The sequence below is a fragment of the Cicer arietinum genome, chromosome 1 (assembly GCF_000331145.2).
Source record: "Cicer arietinum cultivar CDC Frontier isolate Library 1 chromosome 1, Cicar.CDCFrontier_v2.0, whole genome shotgun sequence".
In the NCBI taxonomy this organism is placed as follows: Eukaryota; Viridiplantae; Streptophyta; class Magnoliopsida; order Fabales; family Fabaceae; genus Cicer; species Cicer arietinum.
In genome coordinates this window covers 46,349,398-46,370,574 of record NC_021160.2, presented here as the reverse complement: position 1 = coordinate 46,370,574, position 21,177 = coordinate 46,349,398, and the positions used below count along the sequence as shown (strand labels likewise).

General features: G+C 29.9%; 3 protein-coding genes across 3 annotated transcripts; 2 read left to right on the top strand and 1 right to left on the bottom strand.

Moving 5' to 3' along the window:
* Nucleotides 1-8,566: 8,566 nt before the first annotated feature.
* Nucleotides 8,567-13,343, top strand: LOC101501733 (protein RETICULATA-RELATED 6, chloroplastic). Its single transcript, XM_012717665.3, has 8 exons — nucleotides 8,567-9,057; nucleotides 10,773-10,937; nucleotides 11,071-11,163; nucleotides 11,240-11,355; nucleotides 11,661-11,759; nucleotides 11,848-12,153; nucleotides 12,297-12,461; nucleotides 12,779-13,343. Exons 1-8 carry the CDS (start codon nucleotides 8,710-8,712, stop codon nucleotides 13,065-13,067), a joined length of 1,581 nt encoding a protein of 526 aa, XP_012573119.2. The 5' UTR covers nucleotides 8,567-8,709; the 3' UTR covers nucleotides 13,068-13,343.
* Nucleotides 13,344-14,226: 883 nt separating this feature from the next.
* Nucleotides 14,227-17,411, top strand: LOC101502061 (uncharacterized). Its single transcript, XM_004487607.4, has 3 exons — nucleotides 14,227-14,432; nucleotides 14,697-14,751; nucleotides 17,005-17,411. Exons 1-3 carry the CDS (start codon nucleotides 14,348-14,350, stop codon nucleotides 17,165-17,167), a joined length of 303 nt encoding a protein of 100 aa, XP_004487664.1. The 5' UTR covers nucleotides 14,227-14,347; the 3' UTR covers nucleotides 17,168-17,411.
* A 1,630-nt stretch (nucleotides 17,412-19,041) lies between these two features.
* Nucleotides 19,042-20,577, bottom strand: LOC101502389 (uncharacterized). Its single transcript, XM_004487608.4, has 2 exons — nucleotides 19,833-20,577; nucleotides 19,042-19,704 (listed from the first exon to the last, which is right to left on the bottom strand). Exons 1-2 carry the CDS (start codon nucleotides 20,440-20,442, stop codon nucleotides 19,292-19,294), a joined length of 1,023 nt encoding a protein of 340 aa, XP_004487665.1. The 5' UTR covers nucleotides 20,443-20,577; the 3' UTR covers nucleotides 19,042-19,291.
* Nucleotides 20,578-21,177: the final 600 nt, after the last annotated feature.

Sequence of the window (21,177 nt, the reverse complement as noted above, 5' to 3'; positions counted from 1 at the left end):
AAACTCATATTTTAAAATATTTATTCAAATCAAACTTTTTTATTTTGTCAAAACAGTTTTTTATGGCAAAACTGATTTTCTTTAAAACACACTCAATGCATCGTTTTTTTTTTTAAACCAAGAACTACGTAGCTTTGATTTCTCCATCGCACCGGGAGATACGTAGGAGCAATATCACATTTTTGTCAAGCACATAAATAATTTTTTTTTGTCCTTTATTTGTTAAGTAAATATTTATTTCAAAATCATATTTTAAATATAGTAATAATTGTTATTCATATTAAATAATAAAGAAAAATAAATATACTTAAGTTAATATTAATTTTGCACAATTAATTATAGGTAACCGTGTTTTAACGGATGTCCTAGGGTGCTAGTACCTTCCCTACGCATAATCGACTCGAACTCAAAATTTGGTTTCAAAGACCACATTTTTTTATTTTTACTATTTTAAGGGTTTCCCAATATTTTTCCTATTTTAAAATAAATTTTGGTGGCAACTCCAATTGAATTCGAGAAACACTCAAAATTTTAGGCCGCACCGTGAATGGATGAAGTTGACCTCTTATTCAACGACTATTTCCTCCCTGCATTTGTGCCAAGATTGCTAGTCTCAGGTATTCATCTTTACGTTATAGGAATTTTTTTTATTGGAAGCGTTCTTCAAATGGTTTCTTCACTGTAAACTAGTCATATTATGTCCTATTATTGGAAGAAGCGAATCAATAGAACACAAATTTATTTGACTAAATTTAGACTTGGGAATATCCTCCGTTAATCAAGACATTTATCTGGAAGTTGGCCCACAAAAGATGTTAATGAATGTAAAGATGGTGCATTATGTCATTTCAAATTATGATTATTGTCCTAGATGCATGCTAGTTGGCTAATCCCCGAAAACCATTATGCATGTGATGCCGCCAAATATTTTTAGGAAAAGTTTTAAATGAGAGTGATAATAATTGGAGTTATTTTTTCAGCATCAATAATAGCCAGTGGATCAAATAAGGCCACTTCAATGGTGGCAGATATATGAGTTTTAGTCCATGGATTAAGTTTGGCTAGGAAGATGGGTATTACATATGACCCTCACCCATAGGTAGGGGTGGGAATAGGTCAGGCCAGGCCAGGCTTTGAAAGGCCTGAGCCTGGCCTACGATGAATTTTTTAGGCCTAAACCTGGCCTACGGCCTATCATAGGCTTTTTTTTCGGCCTGAGCCTGGCCTACGGCCTATCATGGCCTGAGATCACATTCTAAACAAATCCTCTCAAACAAACTCATATTCAATACTAATAATAAACAATTAGGGTTTTCAAGTTTTATATACTACTAATATATATGAAGATAACAAATAACTAGTATTGATTTTTATAAAATATAAAGGTAACAAATTTTGGTTTAAAAGATAAATTTTTCATTGAAACGCACATATTATTATCTGTCAAACAAATACTCTCAAACAAACTCAAATTATTACCTCTAAACAAATCCTCTCAAACAAACTCATATTCAATACTAATAATAAACAATTAGGGTTTTCAAGTTTTATATACTACTAATATATATGAAGATAACAAATAACTAGTATTGATTTTTATAAAATATAAAGGTAACAAATTTTGGTTTAAAAGATAAATTTTTCATTGAAACGCACATATTATTATCTGTCAAACAAATACTCTCAAACAAACTCAAATTATTACCTCTAAACAAATCCTCTCAAACAAACTCATATTCAATACTAATAATAAACAATTAGGGTTTTCAAGTTTTATATACTACTAATATATATGAAGATAACAAATAACTAGTATTGATTTTTATAAAATATAAAGGTAACAAATTTTGGTTTAAAAGATAAATTTTTCATTGAAACGCACATATTATTATCTGTCAAACAAATACTCTCAAACAAACTCAAATTATTACCTCTAAACAAATCCTCTCAAACAAACTCATATTCAATACTAATAATAAACAATTAGGGTTTTCAAGTTTTATATACTACTAATATATATGAAGATAACAAATAACTAGTATTGATTTTTATAAAATATAAAGGTAACAAATTTTGGTTTAAAAGATAAATTTTTCATTGAAACGCACATATTATTATCTGTCAAACAAATACTCTCAAACAAACTCAAATTATTACCTCTAAACAAATCCTCTCAAACAAACTCATATTCAATACTAATAATAAACAATTAGGGTTTTCAAGTTTTATATACTACTAATATATATGAAGATAACAAATAACTAGTATTGATTTTTATAAAATATAAAGGTAACAAATTTTGGTTTAAAAGATAAATTTTTCATTGAAACGCACCTATTATTATCTGTCAAACAAATACTCTCAAACAAACTCAAATTATTACCTCTAAACAAATCCTCTCAAACAAACTCATATTCAATACTAATAATAAACAATTAGGGTTTTCAAGTTTTATATACTACTAATATATATGAAGATAACAAATAACTAGTATTGATTTTTATAAAATATAAAGGTAACAAATTTTGGTTTAAAAGATAAATTTTTCATTGAAACGCACATATTATTATTTGTCAAACAAATACTCTCAAACAAACTCAAATTATTACCTCTAAACAAATCCTCTCAAACAAACTCATATTCAATACTAATAATAAACAATTAGGGTTTTCAAGTTTTATATACTACTAATATATATGAAGATAACAAATAACTAGTATTGATTTTTATAAAATATAAAGGTAACAAATTTTGGTTTAAAAGATAAATTTTTCATTGAAACGCACATATTATTATTTGTCAAACAAATACTCTCAAACAAACTCAAATTATTACCTCTAAACAAATCCTCTCAAACAAACTCATATTCAATACTAATAATAAACAATTAGGGTTTTCAAGTTTTATATACTACTAATATATATGAAGATAACAAATAACTAGTATTGATTTTTATAAAATATAAAGGTAACAAATTTTGGTTTAAAAGATAAATTTTTCATTGAAACGCACATATTATTATTTGTCAAACAAATACTCTCAAACAAACTCAAATTATTACCTCTAAACAAATCCTCTCAAACAAACTCATATTCAATACTAATAATAAACAATTAGGGTTTTCAAGTTTTATATACTACTAATATATATGAAGATAACAAATAACTAGTATTGATTTTTATAAAATATAAAGGTAACAAATTTTGGTTTAAAAGATAAATTTTTCATTGAAACGCACATATTATTATTTGTCAAACAAATACTCTCAAACAAACTCAAATTATTACCTCTAAACAAATCCTCTCAAACAAACTCATATTCAATACTAATAATAAACAATTAGGGTTTTCAAGTTTTATATACTACTAATATATATGAAGATAACAAATAACTAGTATTGATTTTTATAAAATATAAAGGTAACAAATTTTGGTTTAAAAGATAAATTTTTCATTGAAACGCACATATTATTATTTGTCAAACAAATACTCTCAAACAAACTCAAATTATTACCTCTAAACAAATCCTCTCAAACAAACTCATATTCAATACTAATAATAAACAATTAGGGTTTTCAAGTTTTATATACTACTAATATATATGAAGATAACAAATAACTAGTATTGATTTTTATAAAATATAAAGGTAACAAATTTTGGTTTTTATAAAATATAAAGGTAACAAATTTTGGTTTTTATAAAATATAAAGGTAACAAATTTTGGTTTAAAAGATAAATTTTTCATTGAAACACACATATTATTATCCGTCAAACAAATACTCTCAAACAAACTCAAATTATTACCTCTAAACAAATCCTCTCAAACAAACTCATATTCAATACTAATAATAAACAATTAGGGTTTTCAAGTTTTATATACTACTAATATATATGAAGATAACAAATAACTAGTATTGATTTTTATAAAATATAAAGGTAACAAATTTTGGTTTAAAAGATAAATTTTTCATTGAAACGCACATATTATTATCTGTCAAACAAATACTCTCAAACAAACTCAAATTATTACCTCTAAACAAATCCTCTCAAACAAACTCATATTCAATACTAATAATAAACAATTAGGGTGTTCAAGTTTTATATACTACTAATATATATGAAGATAACAAATAACAAGTATATATGAAAATATAAATTTTTCATATAAAAGTAACAAATAAATAATATTGTTTTTTTATGAATAATATGTTGCTTACATACCTGATGTGTAATAGGGCAATGGAAATTAGAAAGAAAAAAAGGGAGAATGAAGTAAATAATTATATATATATATATATATATATAGGCCGGCCTGTCAGGCCTAATAGGCTTTTTTATAAGCCTGAGCCTGGCCTATTTAATTAAATAGGCTTTAAAAACAGCCTGAGCCTGGCCTTTTTATTAAACAGGCCAGGCCAGGCCAGGCCCTATGTAGGCCAGGCCATAGGCCCTGACGGACGGCCTGGCCTATTCCCACCCCTACCCATAGGCCTTTATTTTTCTTATTTGCAACCTCTTCTCCATTAAACTGTATTCTTGTTAGGTCATGTGTGACTGGAGTTTGAAGTGAAATTTACTATGAAAATTAATCACTGCGAATACAAGTTGGGCAATTTGGTCACTTTGGTGATTTTGCTTTGACGGAGTTATCTCACCCTCCCCCTTTTAGCTATCTATTTAAATGACGATGGTAAGAAGAATATTTTTCCTCGTTATATTTCCCATATTTTCTTGTTTTCCTCATTTATATAAAAAAAATTAACTACCCACGTTATTAATCATGAGTTAAATAAGTCAAATTCTTAAATTTTTTAGTTTAATATGTATATTTTTATTACAAAAAAAAAAACATTTACAATTCTTTAAATTTATCTCGTTCTTTAAATTAATCAGTTAAATTTTAAAATATATATATTGAGGGTTAATTTTTTGAACCTCTGTTAAATTCCATAAAAAAAACTATTAAACGCTGATTTGACAAAACCAAATCAGCATAGTAAAATTTTTAATTAATTAAAATTTCTAAAAAATAAAAAATCTCAAAGGAATTTAAATAAACAGGATTCTTCTTCAAATCAATAAACACATCTTATTTTTCATTTTTCTAAAACAAAAAATCCTTAAATTTTTTAAAGATTTTTTATATTCTTTTTCTTTATTCTCTTCTTAATATTTTTTTTTTAAATTTCATCACCATTTCTTCATGTTATTTTTTAAAATTTTTTTTAATAAAATACAACATAAAATGTATAAATTGTAAAACCCTTAAAAAAACCACATTTCTCAAAAATATGCATTGGCACGTCACTTAATAATTTTTTATTAATAGATCACCGAAGAACTATATACCATTTAGTTAAAAAAAATCACCACCCTTTTTGTCATGTTATTTTGTTAAAATCATATATCTCAAAAATATACTTTGATTAATCACCTAGTGACTTTTTTTTTTTTATCAATACATAATACATCACCACGTAGCTTTCCAACTCATTATTATTCAACTTGACATATTAGTGAACTTATAGATAGCTGGGTTAAACTTTTGAATTAGGAAAAATATGATCAAAAAAGTGTATTAATCTTTAAAGTGTTTAATTTTATATTCTAATGTTCGCATATACACAAAAATATTTATTTAAATTAATCAATTCAAACGTATAAAATATATTTTTAAATTAATTTATCCGAACAAAATTTGAGGTGTTTTAAAAAGACTTGAGATAAGAAAATAAATTCTCTAAATTTTATTAAAAATATAAAAGTTGTGTGATATTAGTCTTTGATGACAAGCTAAAGTCCGATTAAGATTAAAATAAAAGTGATTATTAAATAAAAAAATATTATGTGAAACATAAATTGATTTGTTTTTCTTTGTTTGGTGAAAAAAATAAATTGATTTGTATTTGTTTTAATAATAGTGAAAATATATATTTTTAATATTTTCTCTCATCTATTACACTCACTAAACTCGATTTTATTTTTTTAATTTATTATAAGCACTTTCTCATTTTAATCACAAAAGGTTTTTTTAAATTATTCAATTAACATTTTCATATAATGTCATATGTTCAACTCACCAATACTCCAATTTTCTATAAAGGAGTTCCAACGTCTAAAAATTTACTTTACTAAATAGGAATGTGTAATAGGAGAAAAAACTGAATTTAATAATCTGGTAAAAAGTGAGTTATTGGTTCAAAAGATAAATAGGTATTTTAGTATAATTTCCTTTTAAATAACATATAATTTTTCCCATCTATAGTAAACACTAATTTATTTTACAAGTCTTAATAATCTAGACAATACAATATCAAGTACAACATCATAGGTAAAAAGACTTACAAATAATTGAGAAGAACCTTTATACAACAGTCCATCATTTTTTGTTATTTCTTAATTATTCGTAAAGTTTACTTGGTCAAAACACAAGACACTGCAAAACAGAAAAAAATGCTATTGATTAATGTTTGATCTCCTTATTAAATCAAATAAACAATGACAAAATAATAGTACTCATAATCAAATAAGTTTATATATGTTGTTGATATTTTAATTAATTTTTTGGTATTTTATAGATGTCGCAATTTGTACAATATCATATATCGCATATAACATTGATATGTATACAATAACAAATCGAATAAAACTTTACTACCACAAAGCACCAAAATAAATGTAAAATTCACTTATATTAAAGATACAGGTAGATCTACATACAATCCACACACAAAATTAAAATCAACATTACACAACGGAATACATTGGCATTAATACACAAGTAAGCTCAACACTAGAAACATGAGTTTGGATAAAAGAGGGGGAGATGGAGAAAGAATGAGAGAGAAAAACGTGAAATGATGAAAAGATTAAAAAAAAACCAGAGAAAGTTAATAATATTTTTTAGGGTTTAATTATAATTTTAGTATCTATTATTATTATTATTATTATTATTATTATTATTATCAATTCACGAAATTGGTTCTCTATTTTAAAAATCGACAGTTTTGGTTCTTCCAATAAATTTTCAAACTAGAAAAATAATGACTTTACATATTTTTTAAATGACGTAAAATACAATTCAATGATATCAAACCATCTAGATGCATTAATTATTCATATGTCATTAAATTAAAAATATGAAAATTTTCTGAAGTTAAAAACTAAGTTTTTACAGTGTTTTATTCAAATTTCATGAATGTTAATCATTCTTCATTATCGTACCATATATTACGATATTTATAACATTTCACATCATCAATTGTTAGTTAAAAAATCAAAAAGAGATAAAACTGTCGAATTTTAAAAAGACAAACTAATTTCTTATATCGATAAAAATATAAAAATTAAAATTGTAATTAAGTCTACCTACTTTTTAGGTTTTATGAAGTAGAAAGATTAAAAAAAGACTAAAGCCCACTAGGAAAACAAGCAACCCTATAATCCTTTAGCATAACATCTTCTAATAAAGAAAATGAACTATCTACAATAGTTAAAGAGAAACGGTGTAAATGACCACAATTAACAAATAAAGTCAACACGAACATTGACTTCATGATGAGTATGCAACACTGGAACTCTCCAATTAAGGTCTCACATGTAAGAGATTACAAAAAAGTAAGTCAAAATAATTTCATGCCTTAGAGCGAACATTTTCGTCTAGATAACATTCTTTGACAAAATTTTCATAATAAGAAAGTCAACAATAAAGACTCCTATATGAAAGTATATTGAATATATCATTATATTTTTTATTCTCTATTATAACCTTACTTTGCTAACTCTTACTCTTCTTAAAATAAATATTTATAAGTACATAAATGTTGTTAGGAATTAAGTTATCAACTCCCTACAAAGTTTGAATAAAAAACAAAAAACTCCCAACAAAGTTAGAGAAAATTTTGGTTATTGTTTCAAATTGATGGCAAAAAAATGTAGAAGATGATAACACAAAAAGCATGAGGAAAAGAAAAGAAAAATATATTTTATCAATTTTTTTCATGAACATAAGAATAAATAAATAGGAAAATATAGGTTAATAAGTATGATTAAAGAGGGTAAATAAAGTTAAAATGGTTAAAACAAGTGATTGATTTATATAAAGTAGTTAACCAATTTTAGTTAAACACAAATCATTTGAGAAAATTTGAATTTAAATTTAACTGAAATACTTTTTTATTAGATTCATTTGTTATTCAACCAAACTCTTAATTACCACGAATTAAAGAGATAAATCATTGTTATAGTTCCTGAAAAGTATGAGACGTTTTTATTTTGATTTCTATCTCAACGAAAAACTCAAATTAGTTGTTGAATCATCAAAATATTATTGAATTTAATCATTTCTACGATTAAGAACTATTTTGATAATTGATAATAAATTCAGTCTTTTAAAAATTATTTTGGTCGGAAAAATAATTTAAATTTTTCCTTATTGAAAGAGAAAATTAAAATTACAGCTTCCTATTACCAAAATAGTGGTTTACTTGGAGTTAAATAGAAAAGAAAAAGGGGCCGGCGCAAGAGGGAAGAGAGGAGAGTCGTCTTTGTTTTGGATTGGGTTGTTCCCTGATGGGCCTATCTTCCTCTCAAATTTCTCCACTCTCCTCTTTATTACACACTAACCATTTTCACTACTCCTCTTCTCTCACTCAGAACTATTTTCTCTGAGTAACCGTTTTCTCTCTCTTCTCTTCAATTCCCTTCAAACATGTCTTCTCACGCGCTCTTTCAAGCAGCGCAAATTATCCCTATCAACTCTCACAACATCACTTCCAAAACCTTATCCCCTAAAACTGTTCTAAAACTACCTGTGCTTCGCAACCGTCGCCGTCGTTTGGTCGTCCGATCGTGGTCCGCTTCCCCCGCCGACGTCGACAGTGATACTTCATCAGCGTCTTCGCTTTTCGAGCGCTGTTTGGCAGCGCCTTCTGCTCCTTCCGCTTCGCATAATGTTAATCCTGTTATGAAAGGGAAATACGGTGCTTTTGGTGCCGTCACGCTCGAGAAATCCAAAGTTGAATTGTCGCAACAGCAAAGTAACAAGTCTTCTCCCGAGGTTTGCGTTATTTCTTTCATAGAATTAGGGTTTTTTGTTTTTATATTTTTCATTTTCGTTTTGATTATTTATCGTTGAATTTGAATTGATGAAACGAGGAAATGAACAAATGATTGAATACTTGAATTGAATTATGCTTTCTCTGTTTTACTGTACACTTAGCAGGACATGTATTTGAAATTTTATTGTGTTTATCAGGAGGAAAATTAAATTACTAAACCTCTATGGCTTAGGAAATTAACTTTGATAATGATAGTCAGCTTTTGTAGAGAATTGGCTTGGAAGTTGAATTATCATCAATCGGTAGTTTTTTCTTTTCTTTTCTTCTTGTTTCTTTTATGTGCTTCATTTGCCTAATAGTGTCTCATACAATGCATACAATCATATTGTTTCCATCGGTAGTGATGAAAAAGTGTGGTTGAACAACTTTGTGTTTGTATACACTTGTACAATGCACAAACAGTTATACACAATGTGTTGCATTGGAGGCGTATGCAAACACGCGTGCAGTTGTGATAGTTTGCCAATTGAGAAGAATGAAGGTTTTTTTTTTTGCGTCTGAAATGGGATTTAAGTGAATGTATTTAATGCAAAAATTAACATGTCTGTTATGGGAAGTTACACGTCGGACATGAATTGATGTGTATACTAAAATAATTGTGGTTGCTTGCTAATTGAGAGGACTTTAGATTTGGCTGGTCTTGTGTTTGAAATGAGATTGAAATGATTTTTATTTTTTATGCAAAAATTAGGGTGTTTGTTTAGGAAATTACACGCGAGAAATATCAAGACCAGACCAACTGGTTTTCACATTATTCCCTTTGTTGTCGTTTTGTGCTACTTTTGTTGTTGCGAACCGAGAACCACGTGTTATGGCTCAAAAACTACCCTAATCTAATTATTTGCTCCTGCGCGTCATCAATGTAATCAATTATTCTTCTAGCAACATATTGTAAGAGGTGTTGTTTCACTAGCCGAATAAATGAAGTCTGAGAAAATAATTTTCATGCCTACATCAGCGATAATCTTGCATCGGCATTAGTGTGTTGTGAATCTTTTATTTTTTGATTGATAGATGATAGAAGTGTTTTTAAGATAGTAATGTAGTTATTATTAATTTCAAATTTCAAATATATATTTATACACACACACACACACACTTATATTTTCTTTTCCAGAAAGGATATTATCAGAAAGATTAGATAACGTTAATGTGATTTTTATTGAATGGGGAAGAGGAAGGAATGGCCCCTGATCCACAGTACAAATAAAGAGGGAAGTGGGGAGGAAGTTTACAGTTTTGGGTTTTTCTTTGGACCTTGGCACCGGAAGTGAAAAAAACTACAATACTCTCTTAATTAATGAAATGAGTTCTGAGAAGTCTTTGAAGTAAAACTACTTATTAGGAAGAAAAAGTATCTGACAATAAACGGGAGCACATTGGAAAAAAAAAAAGATAGTATGATTTTTCAGTTCTTCAAAAAAATTTATATTAGAAGCATATCAATTATTATCAATTAAAATTTTAAAATGTATTACGAATCCAAATGGCATAGCAACGTAGTATCCCATATTTATTGTAGGTTTAATCAAGCAACACACTGTGTGCTACACACCCATGGCTACCCATTTCGTTGGAGAATTCGTAAATTATTTTTATGTTTTTATCATTTAGAAATTTGTATATTGAATTACTTGTTATGCATTTTTGACAGCTAGCCACTGGGGGAGGTGGTGGAGATATTGGAAAGATAATCAATTATGGCGGTGGTGACGGAGGTGATGATGATGGTGATGACGACGACTACTTTGATGACTTCGATGATGGTGATGAGGGAGATGAGGGTGGCTTGTTTAGAAGGCGCATACTTCTTCAAGAGGTTAGACATCTCATTTTTTGTTATTGAAGAGTAGGTTTGTTTTCCTGTATGAAATATATATTGCTATATTATCTTCTGTTGCTTTCATTTGACGTCTCCTGAAGGAATGACAACCATTTTGTCCTTGTGGCAGCTATTTGACCGTAAATTTGTGGATGCTGTGTTGAGTGAATGGCAAAGGACTATTATGGACTTGCCTGCTGGATTTCGGCAAGCTTATGAAATGGTACAGTACTTTTTGGGTTATGCTTGTTTAAGTTGTAAAGCATATGGCTGCATACTGACTAAAATTACGCTTTTAGGGTTTGGTTAGCTCAGCCCAAATGGTAAAGTTTTTAGCAATCAATGCCAGGCCAACTGCCAGTAGGCTTATTTCCAGAAAACTACCGCAAGGACTATCAAGGGCTTTCATTGGCAGGTAGTCTCAATTACATCTCGGATTTCAAATATTTCATTCAAGTATAAAAATATTTGGCAATCTAATACCTCAAACTTCAACCCCATGTCCTAGCTTCTGAATCATGTATATATATATATTGCTTACTAGGATAATAAGTAAATATGATTGGTGGGATATCTGGAGAACTTGGAATAGTTGTCCTCCCATGTCGCTTGATAATTTAGTTTGTCAAATCTTAAATATGGTGAAAATTGATGAACTTTCTTTTTGAAGTGAATTGTTGTTTGTACTATTTTCTCATATATAAATCTTTGATTGCACAGGTTGCTTGCAGATCCTGCTTTCATGTATCGGTTTCTATTAGAAGAAGTTGCTACAATAGGCTGCTCAGTTTGGTGGGAGTTTAAAAATCGGAAAGATAGGTTTGTTGTGTATTCTTAAAAGATATGGAAGTTGGTTATGCGGTCTCGCGGATAAATTGAATAATTGTTAACTTTATTTTGACTCCAGGATAAAGCAAGAGTGGGATCTTGCACTTATCAATGTGCTCACTGCAGCAGCATGCAATGCCGTAGTTGTTTGGTCCCTTGCTCCTTGTCGATCATATGGAAACACGTTTCAATTTGATTTACAAAATACGTTGCAGAAGCTTCCAAACAACATATTTGAAATGAGCTATCCTCTTAGGGAATTTGACCTGCAAAAGAGAATTCAATGCTTTTTGTTCAAGGCTGCTGAGTTGTGCATGGTTGGTTTAGGTGCGGGTGCAGTACAGGGTGCATTGTCAAATACTTTGGCTAAGAAAAAGGAAGGAAGGTGTGCAGGGTTAAAATCCAGCTTATTTTCGATAGCATTCAAGTCACTTAGTTAAAAGACCTAGTGTTTTACCTGTTTTGCTCAAACTATGACTGCTAAATGCTAATTTTATGTTTAAACATGTCACATGAATTGTATTGCAGGTTATCTGTGACCGTCCCAGCTGTGAGCAGTAATGCACTTGGCTATGGTGCTTTTCTTGGAATATATGCTAACCTGAGATATCAACTACTATGTGGATTTGATAGAGCAATGGTTAGTCATTTTGATGTTATTGGAGTTGCATTGTTCTTCAGCACAGCATTCAGGTATGTGGATGTGTTTCTGGCATTTACTCATGACTTTGAAACATTTCCCTTTTGTTTTCATGGCACTTTGACATACGCAGGCAAAGCAATCTAACATTTTTTGCATTTATGATAATATTTGCTCTATTATGTATTCTCTTTTTATAATGTGTGCCTTGTATGCATCCTGTTGAAAGGAAACAATACTATACTTGTTGGCGGCAAACAAATTATTTCGATGATTTTGCTTCATTTGACTTCAAACACAACTTTGCATGTATAGGAAGAAAGTAATTTTGATGTGTAATGTTTTAGAATTAATTCGAAATGTTATACAGGGTATTGAATGTTCAATTAGGAGAGACTTCCAAGCGTGCCTGGCTTGGAGTTGAGGCAGATCCACTGGCACAGTCAGATGAGCTTTTGAAGGTTTACAACAGGACTTCTGAAAATGTAGAAAAGCCATCATCCTCAAAATGGTTTATATCAAAGAATGCAGTTGTTTCTGGGCTTGGGCTCTTAGGCATCAAACAAGGCAATGCAGATGTGTCTGGCACAGAACCCTCAGCTCCCAAAGTTCGTCGAAAAAGGATTGTACGGAAGAAGGTTGCTGCAGGATCAACTTAGATTCCGTCTTCGGATGTAAACGTGTAAACGTAGTCATTATCAAATTTTGTTGATTACTTACCTGCTGTATTACCCTAGGTAGTGTCTGGCTGCTGCTCTGGGAGGGGGGTTGATTAGCAACCCAAGAATTTTCGTCCCGTCAACTACAATTTGAGGAGGGTTTTTTATTATTAAATTTTTTCAGGGATTCTTGTCTTACTATCTGAATCTGTATTATATTTTGAATTGAATTTGAAATTTTTTTAAATAAAGTAGATCAAGCTTTTTTCCCCCTTACATTGAAAAGATCGATACTTCAATTGAGATGCGAAAACCTAGTTCCTTAGCCCTTTTCTCCAGTCTCTAATGATTTACTAATGACGGTCTGGGGTGAATTTTCATGATATGCAGATGATTGTATAAGAAAATATCGACGTAATATGAAATTGCAACTGTGGATATTATGAAATTTGATTATCTCATGTTTGAATCAAACCTATGAGGGTTATATCGATAATTTCACCATTAAAATATATTAAATTGGTCCTATTTACATATTTGTAAATTGTAAATTTCATGCATTTTAATAGTGAGAACATAAAGATAACCAAGATATGAGGATCTAAATCGGTTAATAAGCATAATCTCAAATTGAAGTATTAATGCTGCCTTTTTGGTTTTACTCAATAATGTTGCTAAAAAGGATGCTTTTAAAAAATTCAACCTAGTAAAACAAGACACATTTGACCATTTTTGTATTATGTTCTTCAATTTTCTACCTTATAATTTTATTGTTGCGTTTATATATTGAATTTAATGTAAATACTCCTAATTTTAACCAAATAATATCAAAATTTTATTTTTGGAATTTTTTCTATTTTAACTCTTTTATTCTTAAATCTTATGTGAACGAGATCTTGATAATTTAAAATTAGCACGAGATAAACAAAGTTTTAAGAAAATTATTTTATTAATGAATTTCAACTTACTTTTTGTGCAGGATTTGTTTTTAATTTAAATTTATTTACCACTTGAAATTGATTATTTGTTTGGTATTTATATTTTTTTTTAAGTATATCAATATAAAATATAAATAAATAATTAAACAAATAAAATAAATAAAGTCGAAGTAATAATTTTTGGGTTATGCAGTAGGGTTGATGTTTTATTGCAAAATAATACTAGTAATATTTAATGCAACCTAGAGAAGTAGAAGCCATCGTCTGTGAATATTTGGGAAAATAGCATCAGCAGCAGCTTCATACCTCTCTGTCGTTGCTTCTTCTCCTCCGTCAAACACTATGGCAAAAAACAGGAACAAGAAGAACAAAAACGGCACCGTTTCAATGGACACAACCGACACCTTCGTCTCTGAAGCACCTCAAGGTACTTGCTTTTCAGTTCTTCCTTCTCCCTCCTTTATTTTCTATTCTTTTTCTGTTGAAATCAACACCGAAAAATATCAATATTTTACTTTATTTATTTAATATTTCACTAAATTCCTCTCCTAATCTTATTACTACCATGTCAAGTTAGTATTGTTTTGTTTTAATTGTCTTTTGGTTCTTTGTGTGGGTGTGTTTTGGAATGATATATGTTAATGTTTATATCTTTGTGGGGTTTAATATTGAGAATTGTGTTTATTTGCAGCAATGGACACATCAGAATCAGTAGCTAAAATCAAGGTTGCTGCTTCTACCAATCTGTAAGTAGAACCAACTTCCCTGATGTTTATATATTATCATGAGATATTGATACTACAAGTTTACTTTATTGCCCTTAGTTATAGACAAGGTTCTAAAACCCTAGTTATATGTATGTTAGTCACTATCTTTTTATCGAAGCTTTGGTCAATGGAACCTTGCGAATGATGCCGATGTTTATCATGTTTTCCCAAATGATTGCAATTTACATTCAACTAGGTTGGTTTGGTGCAGCATAGTTAGTTAATTATCATCCATTCACTTACACTTTCCTACTCGACTGATTATTGGATGTCTTTGTTGAACACTTATTATGCATTTTGTTGGTGAATTGGACATTGTTATGGTGTCGTGTCATGTCTCCCCATATTTGAAGATGTATTTTTAAAGTCCATCTAGTGAAGTCAGAATATGGGTCGTCCATTCTTCATCTAACAGAGATCCCTCAACTGCATGATAGAGGAGATCCAAATCCTCTTCCCTTCTACAATTTTGTTCAACCATACACTTGTTAGTGTTGTTTGTACTTCATACAAACACTAGACACAACATTTATACAAATCACGAAGACAATGGTAATAAATTAAGAAAATGAAAGTGATTGAGTGTAACCACATGTGTCAGTGTCGGACACCAGACACGTCTTCAATCCAAAGTGCGAGTACTACAGTCTAGCAATGACAATGCATTTTTGTTTTGCTTGGACAAGACAAGATAACAGTATCTTCAATCACAAAATTACTTTTGCACTGATGTTAGTTTCTGGACTTTGTTTCAATGATTTGGTCTGCTGAGTTCTTGGAGAAGTGTATTCTTTAAAGCCTACACATGACATGGTGCACTGAGAGGTGATGGTTTGTTAGTATTAGTATTGTATTGGCCTTGTAGTTTGGGTTTTCTTTGAAATTTATATATACAAAATCGATGCAGTATTATAATTTTTTAAAGGAAGGCGCAACGCAGAAATGGTGAAGATGGATAGCTTATCCAAACCATTTGTGTGAAAAATGAGAAATTTTTCGCCAGAAGACTTGAATATGGATGACAAAAAGATTAAATCTAACTAGTAACTAGTCCTCTTAGCAGGACAGGTGCCTGGTAGTTTCTCAAATAGAGCGTTCATAAATATCAACCAGTATCTGATTTGATTATCATTACAAGAAAATCATAACTGTTACGTACAGTTTGTATGCTTAATCATAAGAGGATTTAATGGTCTTAGTAGCAAAAGTTCTTCCTGCTTTTCCTCTTACTTCTTTCTACAGAAAACACAATTTTTTTAATTACATTTACTCTAACTTGAATGAGATACTACAATTGTTTTATAGAGTTTGAGGTAGATCATCTGAGTACTCCTTCAATGAAGAAAAATCAATATGATACTATAATGAAAAATGTCTAACATCTTAATGAGTTAGCCCTATTCTAAGCTGATATAAGCTTTATCCAAGATATAATAAAATACATAAATCACAAATAACGATGAATAACCCTAAATAAAGGTCATCATGGCTCTATACAGCTCGTGCCATGGTGGACTGGTGTCTAGAGAAGGGTTAGTCAGATGTATTGTGTATTAGTTGCAGATGGCAACAAGGTGAACGGATCCAACTCTGATTTGCTGAAACCTAATTCTTATCTAGGCCTAGCTGAATATAGCTCAATTAAGGAGAACCCGTTTCCTTCATAATTCATTTTGAAAATTGTGATTTTGTCAATTTATCTGTTGATTCTGACTTGTGTTTTTGTGTGTGTTGAGTTGTGAACCTATCTTCTGATTTGTGAATTTGACCATCAATTATATTTGTTTTCTGGTATGGCTCCATTGTGTCGTTGTTGTTTTTATTACTAAATTAGAATCTTAAATATATGCACATAGATGGATGTTTAAACATTTTTTTTTTTTATATTAAACAAACTCTTATGAGTCATGTCTATGGACATTTCATGCTTTTACATAGACTATCAATTTGATTCTTGCACATCAACTTATAAATAAGCTTTTAGTCCATTTAAAATTGGTAGTATATGTAAACGCATGAAATTTGCTATTCTGTTTTTGTCACGGGTATGAGTTATATGTTAATTGTTACCAATGTCCCCAGTTACGACATGCATTAGATCTGTATTCCATAAGATTAAAACTACTCTAAGATGATTACAGTTGCATTCCAACCGCATTTTCAAATACAGACTTCTTTTGATATGACTTGTTCTAAACTGCTAAATTTTATGATGGACCTCTTCGGAAACAGGAAGATAAAGCAGAATGGCAGGCCAATGAAGAGATCGAAAAATGTCCGAAAGGTGAAGGCAATAGCAAAAGCTATATCCGCAAATGAGAAGTCTGTTGAAAAAATATCCAAAAATGACAACAAAAAAAGTAGAGTTCAATCTGCAAAAACACTCTATGAATAAATAACTCTGGATGGCTCTGATCACCACTCATTAAAATTTTACACTTCACATTGTGAGCACTTAATATATGCCTTTTGTAATTTAGTTTAGCTAAATTCAATCATTTGTTTAGGCCTGGTGTTTTTTAAGATTGAAGCTCCTTATTCTTCTTGCATCCTTAACCTTATGGTAGTGTTTTAAAGTTTGTTCATTATTTTCTTATTGAAAATGAAAAGTCATAGCTCTGTTTGTGTATTCAACCAAATTACAGCCATGGTGCACAAGCTTATTTATAGACATTTGTTTTATAGATCCCACTATCAAAGAAAACTTAGATTGAGTAGTCACGAGATTAAACCAATAAAGAAAAGGATATAATTGAATCATGAACAATTAATCATATAATTATTTTAACCAAGCAAGTTGTGTCTGTGAAATAATCAAAATTACTCTCGTTTCTATGTAAAAATTTAATGTTCAAGATGTCTAATTATTAAGGGGTGTTTGATGAAGATTTGGGGCCAATGAATACCATAATTCAAATTAAATAATAAATCATGGTTGGATTCCTCGTTGGGTTGGGGCTCTTGATTCAAAAGAAAATGAGTTATGGTAAATGGTAATGGGTTGTTGGAGTTATGTTTTTTCTCCCTTATAGAGGAAGGTAGGACCAGCTAATAATGCCAAACTTGCTGCAGTGTGCCGTTGAGGTTGCCACTTTAGGCTTAGTTGAATTTGTTTTGTTCAAATGGGTGAAAGCTAATAGAGTTATTGGAAATGATGCAAACTCGAATAGAGTCTATAGTTTAGCTAGAGTGTTCATATAGAGTCTGGTATCTACAATTTCTTTATTTATCATTGTATATCACATCTTATTGCTAATGAAATGAATTACATTTTGATTAGAATAAATACGTGAAAAGTGTAAAATAATTTTGCAAAATGCTCAAAGTAGAGTAACCTATAGATTTACTTAAACCACACATGTATTCATTCTAACTTCTATATTCTTAGCTGAATGCATTTAAGTTCATTAAATTATTTTTGTATTTTTATATTATTTTTTTAATTTTAGTTCTTAAACAATTTTAAAGGATGAAGTATTTTTAGATATTTTATTTTTATATTGAATATAGCTGAATGCATTTAAGTTCATTAAATTATTTTTGTATTTTTATATTATTTTTTTAATTTTAGTTCTTAAACAATTTTAAAGGATGAAATATTTTTAGATATTTTTTCTATTCAAAATTCTATAACTACATTAAAATTTATATACATTTTAATATACTAAAATACTTCTTTGACATGCAATTATTTAAAAGATATATTTTTTTAATATTGTCTAAATATACAACAATTGCCATTGTTTTAATAATTAATTATTAATTTTAAAAAATAAAAAATAATTTAAAATTATATTAATAAAATTAAATAATATATATTTAAATAAAAAATAAAATACATTAAAATTAACACGGTTAAGTAGATGTGTAAAGAAAAATAATATAAACAACAATAATAGAAGAAAAATGTTAAAATTAAATATCATCATAATTGTTAATATAATTTTAATTATTTTTTTATTATATTAACTTTCATTTTAAAGTATTATTATATTTTATATTAATAATAATAAAAAATCTATTAATAATTAAAATAAATAATTTCATAAAATGATATTTTTTAATATTGGAGAAAACAATTTAAATAATGTTGATTGAGAAACAGCGGAGTATAATTTAGCATATTTCTGGTTTTAACGTGAGAATCATTCATGCAAATTCCAGCCTATGAAACACCCTTTGCAGAGGAAAAAGTGACCGTTGTGGTAAACAAACACTAAATTGTAAATCAGACTTTTTAGTCACACAAAATACTATTTTGCATTCAAATCCAAGAATAATAAGAAGATTTATTTAAGCAATCGGAAAATTGCATGAGCACTCTATTAACATAATAAAGAACAAAAAAATTCAATTGCAATTACCCAAAAAAAAAATCTTAGTACTGTGTTTCATATTGCCTTAAAAAACCAACGCAACATAACCATAAAAAACACTCCTCGTTCACTGTTCAGTCACTATCTCAATTGAATTCCCCTTTCCCAAAAAAAAAAAGAGACCGTTGGATAAACCCGCCACGTCAGCAAGTTCTACCTTTGATCGTCTCACGGTACTGTCTCAGCGATTCCTGCCTCTGCAACCTCATCTCCGTATTAAACTTATTAATAAACGCTTCAACTCGCCGATTCAACTCGTCCTGACTCAGCGACGGTTCTTTCCTCATCATCCCACCGGAACTCGGCGAAACACTATTCTCCCTTCCACTAAAAGTCTCCGATTTCTTCATCACCGGAACACCGCCTCCTCCGAAACTTCCTCCGTTCAAATCCGCTAACGGTACACCGTTACGGCGTGGCTGCGTTTCAAACGTCTCGGACTTTTTCAGATGACGAGTTAACGGCATTGCTCTTCCCTCCGTTATCGTCTTCCACGTGTTCTCCAATGTTTCCTGCTTCTTCGGTTTCGTCACTCTCAACGCCACCGCCTTCCCTCCTATAACAAATCAATTTCAGTTTTTTAATTCATTTTATTTTCAATTTCAAATTTTAAAATCAAAGACAAAAAAAAAAACGGTTACGAAAATTGAAATCACAGAGAGAGAAACGGTTATCAAACGGTACCTTCAGGAGTTGCTCTAACAGTTTTCCGGTGATTGAATCTTGAAGAAACCGGAGGTTTCTCGTTCTCATCGTTAAACGCGAACTCCGACGAATCCTTCCTCTGCAAACTTGGAACAAGAACAGAGTCCTCAGAACTGAAAACAGAGGTTTTCTCCGGAGTATTCTCTTCACTGGCGTAAACAAAAGAATCGTTAACTTCCGTAACTGTTTCATCGGTTTTCACGTCATAAGCAAATCCATCTGAAACGAAGCCGCTGTAGTTCGCTAGCATGGCGGTTTGGGAGATCTGAACTGGCTCTGGCACCGGGACGGGGATCTGAACCGGAGAAGGTGTGGCGTAAACGACAGTCCCAGGTGGAAGCATTGAAGGTTCCGGCGGGGAATGGTGGTTGTGATTATGGAACTTGGAGGTAACGACAATGGTGAGGATGATGAGGTTGAGGAGAAGGTAAAGGTAAGGTGGTGTGAAGCAAGTGAGGAAGAAGTTCCAAATGGTAGGAGCTTCGTTGAGGATGAAATGTGATACGGTTGGTAGTGTTAGGTTCAACGCCATTGCCATTGATAAAATCGAGGTAGAGATTAGAATCACTTTCACGGATACAAAACCCATTTTTCTTTAATTATTCTTCTTATGGTTTTTGAAGAATAATAAGTTGAACTTACCTTTGCTACAGTGTCTGTGAATTGTGGGTAGTAAGGAGGTTTGAGAGAGAAGGGAAGAGGGTATTTATAATGTGTGATGAACAAGAATTCCTTACCGTTTGATCAAGCGTGTAAGGGAAAAGTTAGGGAGAAAGCGTTACAAAATGTGTGGCCACTTTGGGAACTGTAGTAAATTTCTTGCAACTCTCGTTATCATGCTTTTATTTTCGTACAAAAATTATTATCGTGCTTTAATTCATTTCAATTATTATTGTAATATAAAAATTTAACATTTACTCTAAAAATATATGTTAGTTATACTATTGATCTTATTATGATTATTTTCAAATCACATACATATTTTGATTATAATTTTTTGATAATTAATTTTTTTTTAAGAAAACTTAAACTTATTAGTAATTTTCAATTAATTAACAATACTAATTTGATAAAAAAAAGTACAAAGTAATTTGAAGTCGGCAAATGCATTATGAACAGTAATTAAATCGAGCGGTGTGATTGTGGTGTTTTGCTTAACCTTCTAAATAGAAGACGTGACAATAAAAGACACTGCTGCCACATCGAACACAGAAAAATCAAATCAACACCCACATTACATCACCATGCTTTCTATTAATAGTATTGCTATTTATAAATATAAAATTTATCTATTCAAAATTCTCATTAAATATTGTATCTAGAG